The 12,965-nt window shown below is 39.0% G+C and overlaps 1 protein-coding gene across 3 annotated transcripts in view; it reads left to right on the top strand.

Annotated features, from left to right (window-relative positions):
• lrp4 (low density lipoprotein receptor-related protein 4) overlaps positions 1 to 12,965 on the top strand; it is a 160,566-nt gene that overhangs the window by 115,394 nt on the left and 32,207 nt on the right. For all 3 annotated transcript variants that reach the window (XM_057832435.1, XM_057832430.1, XM_057832440.1), the window contains exons 4-9: positions 149 to 262; positions 347 to 463; positions 1,818 to 1,946; positions 6,690 to 6,809; positions 6,895 to 7,020; positions 7,422 to 7,547. In XM_057832435.1, coding sequence (XP_057688418.1) covers positions 149 to 262; positions 347 to 463; positions 1,818 to 1,946; positions 6,690 to 6,809; positions 6,895 to 7,020; positions 7,422 to 7,547 — 732 coding nt within the window. The remainder of the gene's footprint in view (positions 1 to 148; positions 263 to 346; positions 464 to 1,817; positions 1,947 to 6,689; positions 6,810 to 6,894; positions 7,021 to 7,421; positions 7,548 to 12,965) is intronic.

Raw genomic sequence — 12,965 nt, 5'->3', positions numbered from 1 at the left:
TAAATGTACTGCACTGGTTAGTTAGACACTGTAAAATATAAAGGATGCATTGTTATGACACATTACGTTATATGTACAGTTTGTGGATCTAGCTGACGTGGTGGCAGTTTTTATTCTCAATAAATTCTGTGAATATATCTTTCTCCAGCTCCCCGAGAATGTGAGGAAGATGAGTTTCAGTGCCAGAATGGCTACTGTATCCGCAGCCTCTGGCACTGTGATGGAGACAATGACTGCGGCGACAACAGTGATGAGCAGTGTGGTGGGTAAAAACACACCAAAATTTGTCACCAGATACTGTATGGGCTTATTCAATTGGTCTAAGCCTACACATTGACTCTTCCAGACATGCGTAAATGTTCAGACAAGGAATTCCGCTGTACAGACGGCAGCTGCATTGCTGAGCATTGGTATTGTGATGGCGACACAGACTGCAAGGATGGATCTGATGAGGAAAACTGTCGTAAGTTTGTGTGTGTTTGTGACATGGTCTTTTAGTGCATCCTCTAAAGCAGGGATTCCCAGCCACCAGGCCAGGTACCGGTGCAGGTCCGTGGCACATTTGCTACTGGGCCACAGAGAAATGATAAATAATTTGTTCATGACAGCAATCTGGCCTGTTCTATTTCAGTGATCCGAGTAGAGATTTGTGTACGTCGTATCTAGTGGTTGGCCGCCATTACTGGGGTGTTTGCACACCTAGAGCAGCCCAGCGTCAATGTAAACAGTAATGTTAACTGCTTTTAGCTGTGTGCTGCGGGCGACGATGTCTTTGGACAGTTTTTTCACGGGGAAAAGGCCACCTGCTCAGCCAGAAGAGGAGCCAAAAACCAAGTCCATTTGGCGTAATATGTGGCTAAAAGCTTGCAAACAAGGCAACAAAAGCGAATGCACTGAGAGCATCATACCTCGTAGCGAACCGTATTGCTGAAGCCAAGAAACCTTTCACGATTGGAGAAGAAGTCATTATGACAGTGACGAAAAAAAATTGTAGTCAGGTTTTAGGAGAGGCTGCTGTTAAAAAAGGTTCATTCAGCGTATGGTAAGTTACATTTTCCGTGCACTTAATAATCGTTTTTAGCCCCATCGTCTTATTTTATATTTAATCTAATTTTCTGCCACATGTTGCCAGTCCGTGAAAAAAGGCCCACATCACACCTCTCCGTAGTGCAAAAGAAGAACCACTGCTCTAAAGGACATTATAGGGAAAGGCTAATTATCTCCAATCTAAGGTGTTTTCCGTTCCTGTGTAGTACTTCAAATTTGGCAAACATTTAAATAATTTTTCAAGGTCAGCGACCTTGACTAAAAAAATGACTGAAAGGCGCCAATATTTTAGAGGGAAGCAGTGACTACAATACATCATTCTAAAGGTACTGTAGTTGAATCTTACAAATTGCAGGTCAGTGTATCACAGTATCTCGTGAATTACAAATAGGATCGCATGAGAGCATTTTCATTGGTAGTTCACTTGTTGATTTACTTAACTTAAGCAGAAAGTGTGTAATTGGCTAGTTTAACATTTGAATTTATCATTTGTTCATATTTAATAATTATCCCCTGGATTTCAAGATTATTAACTTGTTCTCTATGAAAAAGATAAAAACATTCTACATAACAGTAATTACTGGTTTCCTCTGTTAAAATTTAAAATGGAAAGTTACGAATTTGCACAGATGCCAGAAACCTTGTGGAAATGATCTTTAACCAACTTTTCCTTCATGTAATCTCTAACAGAACTTCAGAGTACTTCAGAGACGTCAACTATTTAGCCATATTTTTCACTTTTGTCATCTGTTTACCATGTGTGCATCCAGCCTCAGATGTGATGGCAGCCACCTGCAGCTCCGAGGAGTTCCAGTGTGCATACGGCCGCTGCATCCTGGACATCTATCACTGTGATGGAGATGATGATTGTGGAGACTGGTCAGATGAGTCAGATTGCTGTAAGTTAACCCTCTTAGACACAGAAACACTCTCTGAGCATTATCAAGGCCTTTTTGCCTTCATCAAATATTTTAGCCAAGACATCGAGACATACTGTAAAAGGCACTTCTGAACAATGCCTTATATACAATTACCTGACTGATTGCTTAGTTTGTGTCAAAGCTTTACTAATCGTAAGACATGTTATTTTGTTGAACTAAAAATGAACATGTTTTTTGTATATTTTTTTAATGTTAGTATTATTTTTAGCCATCCTGTAAACAATGTCAACATGCACAAGCATTTAGCATCAATTGCTGGCCTGGGTTCAATAGAACTAGAAAATGGTGCATGTATGTGCACATGCACACAAAGAGGGAAATTGTGATCCTGATTAAAAGAGTATCATGTTTCACCCATCCTGTTCTCAACTCCTCCCCTCTTTCACCGTCAGACAGCTCTTAATTTGTTCTTTGTTTCATTCATTCATTGAGTACATAACCAGTTTTGCTCATGCACACAAGCACTCTCTCTCTCTCTCTCTCTCTCTCTCTCTCTCTCTCTGTATCTATCTCTCTCTTACTCACCAGATTTCCTTTTGATGTTTTTTATCTACACTCTGATAAGCATAGCTTGAAAGTTTCCTGTCATTTGGCGTCACCAGGGTCAGAGTAGCCGGAGCGGTTCTCTCTGTTCCTCCCTTCCTCCCACGTCCAAAGTTTGCTGCTGTCTGCTTTACTGTTTTTACACACTTAAATGCATACAGTATAACGAGGAGCAGTTTTTAAAGGGATCCTCTATTTTTAAGACAAGTAATTCTTAAAAGATAAATGTTAGTATGAGTTATAATAATTTCATATTAAAACCCCTTTTAATGTTTTTGTTTTAATAAAGTTTGTAAAATTATTTTAAGTGATAAGTCGCCATTCTTGTTACGTCGCAGTGCGTGATGTCGCCGGGCCCGTTGCCGAAATTCCAGCATGTCACTCGTTAGCTTTCCCAACTTGTCGTCAGTTCTACCCTTCCTATTTGAACCAGATCTGAAAAGTGAGGAGCAGGACAGCACTGTCGGTTGTTCACAAGACGAGCTTCAGGGAAAAATGCGTGCACCAAATACCTGATAAGACAAAAGTTGGGCAAAAGTCTCAATGACAACAGAGTGAGAGAGTGTATGCTGGTGGGAACTCCGGTTTTATTAGCAGATATTCAAGGTCAGCATATTGTGTTTTCATACTTATCCCAATAATAATTATGTAGATTGTTAGCATCCAGAGCTGTCGTGTGCTTTACATACAGTACAGGCCAAAGAGCACACCTTGTGTAATCCATGACTTGTACATTGTAACGTGTGGTAGCTAGGATACGTGTATAAAAGTACCAAAAAGGGAAGACGCTTCCACATATGCAAATTGTATTCTCAAAAAATAATATTTCCACCTTGACCATTCTTCACTCGGGAGCTCAGCAGTACGCAAACATGCGTTCCCTGACGAACTCCAACATTGTTGTAAGGTCCATGTCAGAGTCACTGTCGTCACTGTAGCGTGCCATAGTGCTTTGATTATTTGGTATGATTTGGGGAAAACTCCCACGAAGAATAGTCAACAAAAAAGATAGCAATAGTAATCCAAATCTGCGTTTTTTTACTCACTCGACGATCCAGGAATTAGACCGATCTCATAGCAATGTTGCAGCCGCAATCATGCCGTCGATTCCACAAAATAGACTGATCCGAAAAGCCGCTGTGGGACCGACGAATAAAAAAAAAAAATAGACAGATCCGAAACCAATATTGCAGACGCTGTGGGACCGTTGGATCCAGAAAATAGACGGACCCCTTACTTGACTGAGGATCCAGGAATAATGTTCGGGCGCCAGTTGTAACGCGTGGTGGGTGGGATATGTGCATACAGAGCCCAAAAACGGGGAGAAGCTTCCACTTATGCACATTTATTCACTAAAAATAATAATTCCACCTTGACCACTCACTTCACTCCCCTTGTTTCCATTTGACTGGAAATTGCATCCAAAAGCAGCACATCGTGGCTTTTTTTTTCGCGAGTTTAGGCAGCAATAAGCAATTGTTGAACACTCTACACATTTGGAAACATCCCACTGACGTCATAACTGCGAGCCCGCAAACCATGGCGCCAACTAACGGTCAAAATATGTAGTAAATATTATAAAATATTGCCATTGATTTAGCATTTTATGTGTTTCTAACAACATATTTTAGTACAAGAGAACAGTTGTGGTTTATTAGAGCCTACATGTATTTAAGGTAAAGGATCACTTTAAAACACTTCACTCAGAAGTGAGAAAAAGTCAACAAAGTGAAGCGTTTGGGACACACACACATGCACACGCAAGGCATTCCACTGAGGCGTAAGACGTCCTCACACAGCATTCCAAGGTATTGCATCTCCAGACATATGAAGGGTGCTTTGTTAGGGGGTGAAAAAACGTCTCTCTCGCTATCTTGCTACTTCTCGTGTGAACGCACACACGCATGTATTCACATACACTTCACACTGATACATGGAATAGAAAACACAAAAAAATCACAGTGATACGGCTCTCAGGCCACATGACATACTACATGAAAGATGATTGTTGTTTTTTTTTTTTTTTTTTTTTTTTTTTTTTTTTTTTTTGTGAGGGGGGTTAAAATGAATGAATCACATATTTAAGTACAGTATGTGTATCAGAGTAGCTGTATCCCGCCGACTTTCTTCTTGCCTATAATTGTCCCTCTTTGAGTAAACCAGGTGGCTGTTTTGATCATTTCTGTCTTCCCTGAGCCAGCTGATAAGCTTGCAGCAGCAAGTTTGAAACAGTGATCGTGTCTATCTCCTTCTTTTGCCTTCTCTCCCAGCCTTGTCGTTTCCTTTATCTCTGGCCCACTCTACAACGGAACAGACGCATGCTGTCAGGGGAAAAGATGCTCGAGAAACACACATAAAGCATGTGTTTTTTTATGCTTTAATATCCCTTTCCACATCCACCCTCATATGCTGGATGTTGAAGGGTCATGTAAATGTAATGGTATATACCGTATTTTTGGATTATAAATCGCTCTGAAGCATAAACATCCCAAAACATGAATAATAAAGTATACAAAATGCAATGGACTCCAACCCAAAGACGAATAGGTGTGTGGTATGCTTACGTAACAAATTCAGCCAATGAGTCTGTGAAAGCTTTCACTGGTGTGTGGTTACAAATGACGACTTAAACCAAATGATGTATATACAGTATATATGTATAGTACACTTAATAACAAGTAGCCTACCATTGACAGCAACAGAAATGGAGCACTTCTCCATCTGCGTTGGCTTTGGTCAAATTGACCACAGACACACCATCAAAATTGACCAACTAAAGATTCCTCCCGAATGTTGTCTACATTTTCACTTATGCCTTGGTCAATTTTCATTATTTATGTTTTGCATTGGCTCGAACTGCAAAGACTTAACAGTTAAGCTCATCGCGACAAATAGCTGCTACAGCAAGCGGCATCTTTTTGCGTCACTACCCAGAACACAATGCGACCTAAACAACAAACGTGATTTACGTTGAAATAATTTTTTTGAATTTTATATTAAACTGCTAATTATTTTCAGAAGTTCTTTATTATAGATGTGTTAGTAAAATAAACAATACAGAACCAAAATGTCATTTTAGTTGTGGTTTCTTTTCATATTGTCACATATAAGTCGCTCCGTAGAATATCCAAGCTATGGAAAAAAAACTGTGATTTATTGTTTGAAAAATAAGGTAATCTGGAAAATTAACACCAGTAGTTGTAAAGTCATTGAATCATTGTCCTTCATCTCGACAATCGATTTTGAATACAATGAGAACAGATTAAGAAGTACCCTCTCCTTTTCCAGGATGACTGAGCCCCAGTTCACAAAAGAAGATCCATAAACCACTAATAGCTGAATGGGTTTGGTGTGGGAGTTTCACATATTTCACCCCAATCATTTTCAGAATGATAAATGAAATTGTGAAAAGAGTACCGTATTTTTTGGACTATAAGTTGACCAGCCCAAAAATGCGCAATTTAATGAAGAGGGAAAAAAAACATACAAGTCGCACCGGAGTATGAGTCGCATTTTTTGGGGGGAAATTTACTTGATAAAATCCAACACATAGAACAGATATGTCCTTTTGAAAGGCAATTTAAAATAAAAATACAATAGAGAAAACCATGCTGAATAAGAGTACAGTATGATAATGTTACATGATGCATGAACAACGAAATGCGAATGTGGCCGGTATGTTAACGTAACAAAGCTATTAAGAGTTATTCAGATAACTATAGCATGAAGAACATGCTAACAAGTTTACCAAACCTTCAGTGTCACTCCAAAACACCAAAATAACATGTGAAATGATATAATAATTTGTTAATAATTTCACACATAAGTCGCTCCAGAGTATAAATTGCACCCCCAGTCAAACCATGAAAAAAACTGACTTATAGTCCGAAAAATACGGTAAGCTACAACTCCATTTTTTTTTTTTTTTTTTTTCCACTATGATTTTATTAGCAATGCGGATCAATACCAGTACCAAACTACATTAATCAAATGTCAAACATCAAACTGCTACAATCTTTTTTTCTATGAGATGAGATCCCCTCAGAAATCAGGTCAAAGTTTCATAAAATCCTCAAACTGCGTGCATGATGTCTGACTGGAATGTGATGCAATTGTGTTTTGATTTCAATGGCAACATGTGTGAATTTTTGTGTGCAGCATCCCACCAACCATGCAGGTCTGTTGAGTTCATGTGCAGCAGTGGAATGTGCATCAATGCAGGCTGGAGGTGTGATGGCGAGTTTGACTGTGATGATCAGTCTGATGAGATGAATTGCAGTGAGTAAACACTTTTGTTAATGTAATGACATACATTTGCTGCAGATTCCTGTGATGGTCACCATATATTTGAATTGTTCTGCAGCCACATCTATGTGCACAGCGGACCAGTTTCGGTGTGGAACTGGACGCTGTGTCCGGTTGTCATGGAGATGCGATGGCGAAGATGACTGTTCAGACCGCAGTGATGAAGAGGGTTGTGAAAAAACTGGTGAGACTGTGCATGCTATCTTTTCAGAAGCTAAATATAGCACAAATTTAAGGTGTAGTCATGACAACTGTGGCTCTCTAAGCAAAGTCAAATCTTATTTTCAGTTGAGCCTAAATGTAACTTTTTAAACAGTTGGTCTATAATCTCACTATTTGCTGGATATAACACTCGTTTAATATGTGTTCAAATAAAATAAAGATGTCTGAACATTGAATTAGAAATGACCATGTTGATAGATGGTGGAGGATTTGATTGTTTATATTCATTTTACTTAAGTAGGACACTATGTCAAGAATATGACCCCCTCATTTGTATTTGCTATTTTTTGGGGGGGTCACCATATCATTGGCTTGCTATCTCAACACAAAATGACATTCTGGTGTGTGGTGATGTCCCCGCAGAGACATCTGCTTGTGCTCCTGACCAGTTCCAATGTGGTAATGGACGCTGTATTGGTCAAAGGAAGGTGTGCAATGAGGTTAACGACTGCGAAGACGGAACTGATGAACTTCCACACCATGAATGTCGTGAGTAGAGACTTTTCACGGGAATATTTTGTTTTTTACTTTTATTTTGGTACTGAACACGATGCTCTCTCTTTTATACATCTTTTTAACAACACCTTTCAATAATGCTAATGTGTCAAAGTTTGACATTTTAGAATTTGAATTTAAGTGTTAAAGTAACAGTAATCTTTTAGCCATAACATGACTTAAGAAATGCAGATGAAATCATGATTCCTTTCATAGAGCCACCCTGAAATAGCCATGTGCTGGTATGATATTCTGACGGTATGATAACCTTTAGCCAAAATATCACGGTATCACGGTATTGCAATTACAGCTCTATAATGTGTTACATTGAGATATCTGGATTAAAAAATATATTTTTCAAAAGATATTAGCAAATTGGAACATAAGTATAATGTTTAATTAAAAAGAATTTTAAAAACTAGCAAAAAAATAATTTAAATATTCTAAATGAAATGAAAATAAATGCAGTTTTCTAGGTGAGCGTAAACCCACAGCCACAGCTCAACACAAAACACCTGGTTTTACCACTGCTAGATGCACTAAACATGCTGGAGTTAACTATCATAGCTGGTGGGAAACGTTCATGACAGTGTTTACTAACCTTTAATTTTGTATGAATGCGAAATCATATTGGAGGTATTGCCTCCTCAGCAGCCACCCTCCACAAACAGGATTTACAGTAAATGTCAGCTGGCCCTCCTCCTTTAAACCGCAGCCATCTGTAAATTCTCTGTAGCCAAAGTATTCCCATACCAGTGATTTTGTTTTCTTCGATGTGGGAAAAAGTTCAGGCGTTTCACCTCCTTGATCCATAGTGTAGCTCAGCTGACTCACTGACACTGAGCAACAACCGGTGGGGGAGGGGTGAGCCTTACCGCTGCAAGGGAGAGATTTCTCCATGCATTTTTAGGACATATAAAATAGTTAATACCTTAGAGACGGTATGACGGAAAATTTGGCTGCTTTGAAACCTTTATGTTTTCATACCATGGTATACCTTGAAACAGGTAATCAGCACATCTACCCGGCCTCAACAGTGAGAAGTGGAGAGCAAAACACCGGTTAATGCTATGGTAGAGGTTTTGAAGAGTTTGTCCAATGGCGTACAGCAAGCAACACGTCACTTTTGCTCATTAATATTCATGCCATTAGCAATTGTTGCTAGGTGGGTCAATCTCCCTTTTGTCCCTAATACTAAATCAATGGAAATGGTGTACAAATGAGATGTTTACTGAGCTAAACCTACCAATTCTGTCCGAAAATGATGTCCCTGGTGCCATATTCACTGGTAAAGATGTGGAAGAATATGCAGTGGAGCAAAGCACGTGTTTTTCAGCCCTCGACACTCAAGCCATCTCATTTTCTGAACATTTGTACAGTGGGGCAAATAAGTATTTAGTCAACCACCGATTGTGCAAGTTCTCCTACTTGATAGATTAGAGAGGCCTGTAATTGTCAACATGGGTAAACCTCAACCATGAGAGTCAGAATGTGGAAAAAAAAAAACAGAAAATTCCATTGTTTGATTTTTAAAGAATTTATTTCCAAATTACAGTGGAAAATAAGTCACCTACAAACAAGCAAGATTTCTGGCTGTCAAAGAGGTCTAACTTCTTTAAACGAGGTCTAACGAGGCTCCACTCGTTACCTGTATTAATAGCACCTATTTTAACTCATTATCGGTATAAAAGACACCTGTCCACAACCTCAGTCAGTCACACTCCAAACTCCACTATGGCCAAGACCAAAGAGCAGTCAAAGGACACCAGAGACAAAATTGTACACCTGCACCAGGCTGGGAAGACTGAATCTGCAATAGGTAAAAACACTTGGTGTAAAGAAATCAACTGTGGGAGCACTTATTAGAAAATGGAAGACATACAAGACCACTGATAATCTCCCTCGATCTGGGGCTCCATGCAAGATCTCACCCCGTGGCGTCAAAATGATAACAAGAATGGTGAGCAAAAATCCCAGAACCACCCGGGGGGACCTAGTGAATGACCTACAGAGAGCTGGGACCACAGTAACACAATGCACCGCCAGGGACTCAAATCCTGCACTGCCAGACGTGTCCCCCTGCTGAAGAAAGTACATGTCCAAGCCCGTCTGCAGTTCGCTAGAGAGCATTTGGTTGATCCAAAAGAGGACTGGGAGAATGTGTTATGGTCAGATGAAACCAAAATAGAACTTTTTGGTAGAAACACTGGTTCTTGTGTTTGGAGGAGAAAGAATACTGAATTGCATCCGAAGAACACCATACCCACTGTGAAGCATGGGGGTGGAAACATCATGCTTTGGGGCTTTTTTTCTGCAGAGGGACCAGGACGACTCATCTGTGTAAAGGAAAGAATGAATGGGGCCGTGTATCGAGAGATTTTGAGTGAAAATCTCGTTCCATCAGCAAGGGCATTGAAGATGAGACATGGCTGGGTCTTTCAGCATGACAATGATCCGAAACACACAGCCAGGGCACCAAAAGAGTGGCTTCGTAAGAAGCATTTCAAGGTCCTGGAGTGGCCTAGCCAGTCTCCAGATCTCAACCCTATAGAAAATCTGTGGAGGGAGTTGAAAGTCCGTGTTGCCCAACGACAGCCCCAAAACATCACTGCTCTAGAGGAGATCTGCATGGAGGAATGGGCCAAAATACCAGCAACAGTGTGTGAAAAGCTTTTGAAGAGTTACAGAAATTGTTTGGCCTCCGTTATTACCAACAAACGGTACATAACAAAGTATTGAGATTAAGCCTGTCGCAATATGCGATAATTCCATTCATCGCACGGTAAATAAAAATGAATATGAATGAATGTAGTGTGGGTTTTTGGGCTGTGGAACGAATTATTGGAATTATAATGTATTCTTAGGGGAAAATCCTGCTCGACATTCGACCATTTCGACTTACAAACAAGCTCCTGGAACGAATTAACTCCGTATTTAGAGGTACCACTGTATTACACATGGAACGCCATAGCAGAAGCTATGAGGGGAAACGTTTTCATTTGCCTAGATGCTTAAATTATTAAGTGGAATTTTATTTTTGTTAAAAAACACATTTTATTTCTTCTGTCTTTCTGTGCAGTATTAATATTGTTGTCTTTTACTTAAAAGAGGCATGGTCTATTGTTTTTAGTTGTGATTTCCTAAAAAGTATTTTTTAATTTAAGAGTAAACATTTATTGCGTTTAAATGGGTGTACATGATCTATTAATATATACTGTATTCTCACAGTGTTATTGTAAATTCAATTTTATTTATTTATTTTTTAAATTGGGGGGTTGCAATAATATCGCATATCGCAATAATTTATTAAATAAATTATCGCACACTAAAATTTGTTATCGCGACAGGCCTAATTGAGATGAACTTTTGGTATTGACCAAATACTTATTTTCCACCATGATTTGCAAATAAATTCTTTAAAAATCAAACAATGTGATTTTCTGTTTTTTTTTCCACATTCTTTCTCTCATGGTTGAGGTTCACCCATGTTGACAATTACAGGCCTCTCTAATATTTTCAAGTGGGAGAACTTGCACAATTAGTGGTTGACTAAATACTTCTTTAACCCACTGTACAAATGTTCAGAAAATGAGATGGCTTGAGTGTCGAGGGCTGAAAAACACGTGAAAAAGAGCCGACTTGATCCAGAGTTAGCTTTTTTATCGACACCTTTTCCTTGTGTGCATTGGATTACGTCACTGACAATGACATTCTCCTGTTTCAACAATATATACTTTACCACCACATGCCCTGTCTTTCTTATATATTATATCCTCTGGTTGTCTTTCGTCTCTGACCATTCTTGGGGGCAATTTACATTGCTATTTTTGTGTAGCGATCGCAAATGCTACTCAGTGACAACCAACAAACACTTTTAATTTTTTCATGAATAACAAATCTTATTTCTATAATTTATCTACACTTCCCCCTTACTAAATTTTTTTTACAACAATAAGGGTAACAGTGGCAGTCAGATACCATTTTAATATTTTTTTAGGTCATTCATTGTCTGACAGAAGCAGCATGGCAAAACGCCACGCTAAAAAAATAAGTAAAAATATCAAAATGGCTTACCTCTTCATCCTCTGAAGGGCCATGCCCCCCAACAAAATGTTTACTGCATATGAAATTTGAATGGCATCACCTTGATGGCGTTAAACTGGTCTTTTGGACGTCCGCGCAAGTTGATCCGTTCTTCACATTTTTTCCTCCCGAGTTTTTGGTTTCGGGAAACGTATGAAGAAAACATCCTTCATATGTCGTAATGTCTAGAGTTGTTTCTACAAGTTCCATAACAGCAGTGTTTGATTGGCATGTTCTTTTTTTTTTTTTTTTAATATTACCGGAGCAAAAAAGCAGAAATAGCATGGATTGTATGCGAGGGCGTGTCCATAATGTCCCACTTCCGCGTTATGATGGTGAGGTCAGGGTCTAAAAATAGCATTCGTGCAGTACGCTATTGCATGTTTTATGTGATTTATGCTAGCTTCTCGATTTAACACAGCTTTCATATTCATGGGCCAGATGTGAGCTGTCATTCATTTACGTAAGTGGGCCAAATCTTTGCTGTTTCTCCGGGCCACATCCAAGCAAATTGACATTTGCTATTAGGACAGCACATAATTGATGATAGACAGGAACACTGGTATAAAGAAGCAAAATGAAAACGGTCGCAAGCTGTTTAAAGTTACTACACCTCCTCTGGTGTTGTGTTTCTCTTTTTTTCCATTTTTTTTTTTCCATTTTGGTTCAGATATCGCCTTTGGACGGGCGAAGTGGTCCTGGTACAGCTGAAAGCTGAACATGTAGCATATTGACACTGCCTTTTCATTTTCTTTATGTCATTTTCATGGGTAAAATCCATGTATGAAATGATTATAAATTACATGACTGAGTGGGAGCACAGCTGCAGAGCAGCAGACTGAGAGCAACAGATAGCCACACCAAATCAAAGTATGGCAAGATAGACTAACCTACAGCTACATAAGTAGTACGAAATACACAACATTCTCCTTTCCATGTATCGTTTTTGTTGAATATGTATATGGCGGAAAACACAGACAAGACTGAAAAAGCAGTTTCTGCTCTTGCACTCCTCTCTAAAAGAAACTGCTGTATTTTAAGCCAAAACGGCTGTTGTGGTTGATAGAACAAAAATGCTGCCATAGCAGATTCATGGCGCATTAAGCCCCCCAAACTATTTTTAATTTGTCCGTTTTACCCTCAAAACCCCCTTTTACAGACGTCGCGCAACCGCTTTTGTTCTAACCCAGCCATAAAACTAAGGTAATTAATTATATTTAATATTCAAAATGTCTGTCGTTTATAGCTTAGAATCATTAATTGATGTCTCATATTTCGTTTAAAAAAAAAAAAAAAAAAAAACGACTTTACAAAATTATTCACTCACAT

The sequence above is a fragment of the Corythoichthys intestinalis genome, chromosome 1 (assembly GCF_030265065.1).
Source record: "Corythoichthys intestinalis isolate RoL2023-P3 chromosome 1, ASM3026506v1, whole genome shotgun sequence".
NCBI lineage: Eukaryota > Metazoa > Chordata > Actinopteri > Syngnathiformes > Syngnathidae > Corythoichthys > Corythoichthys intestinalis.
The sequence above is the reverse complement of the archived record's forward strand: the minus strand, read 5'-3'. Positions and strand labels throughout refer to the sequence as shown.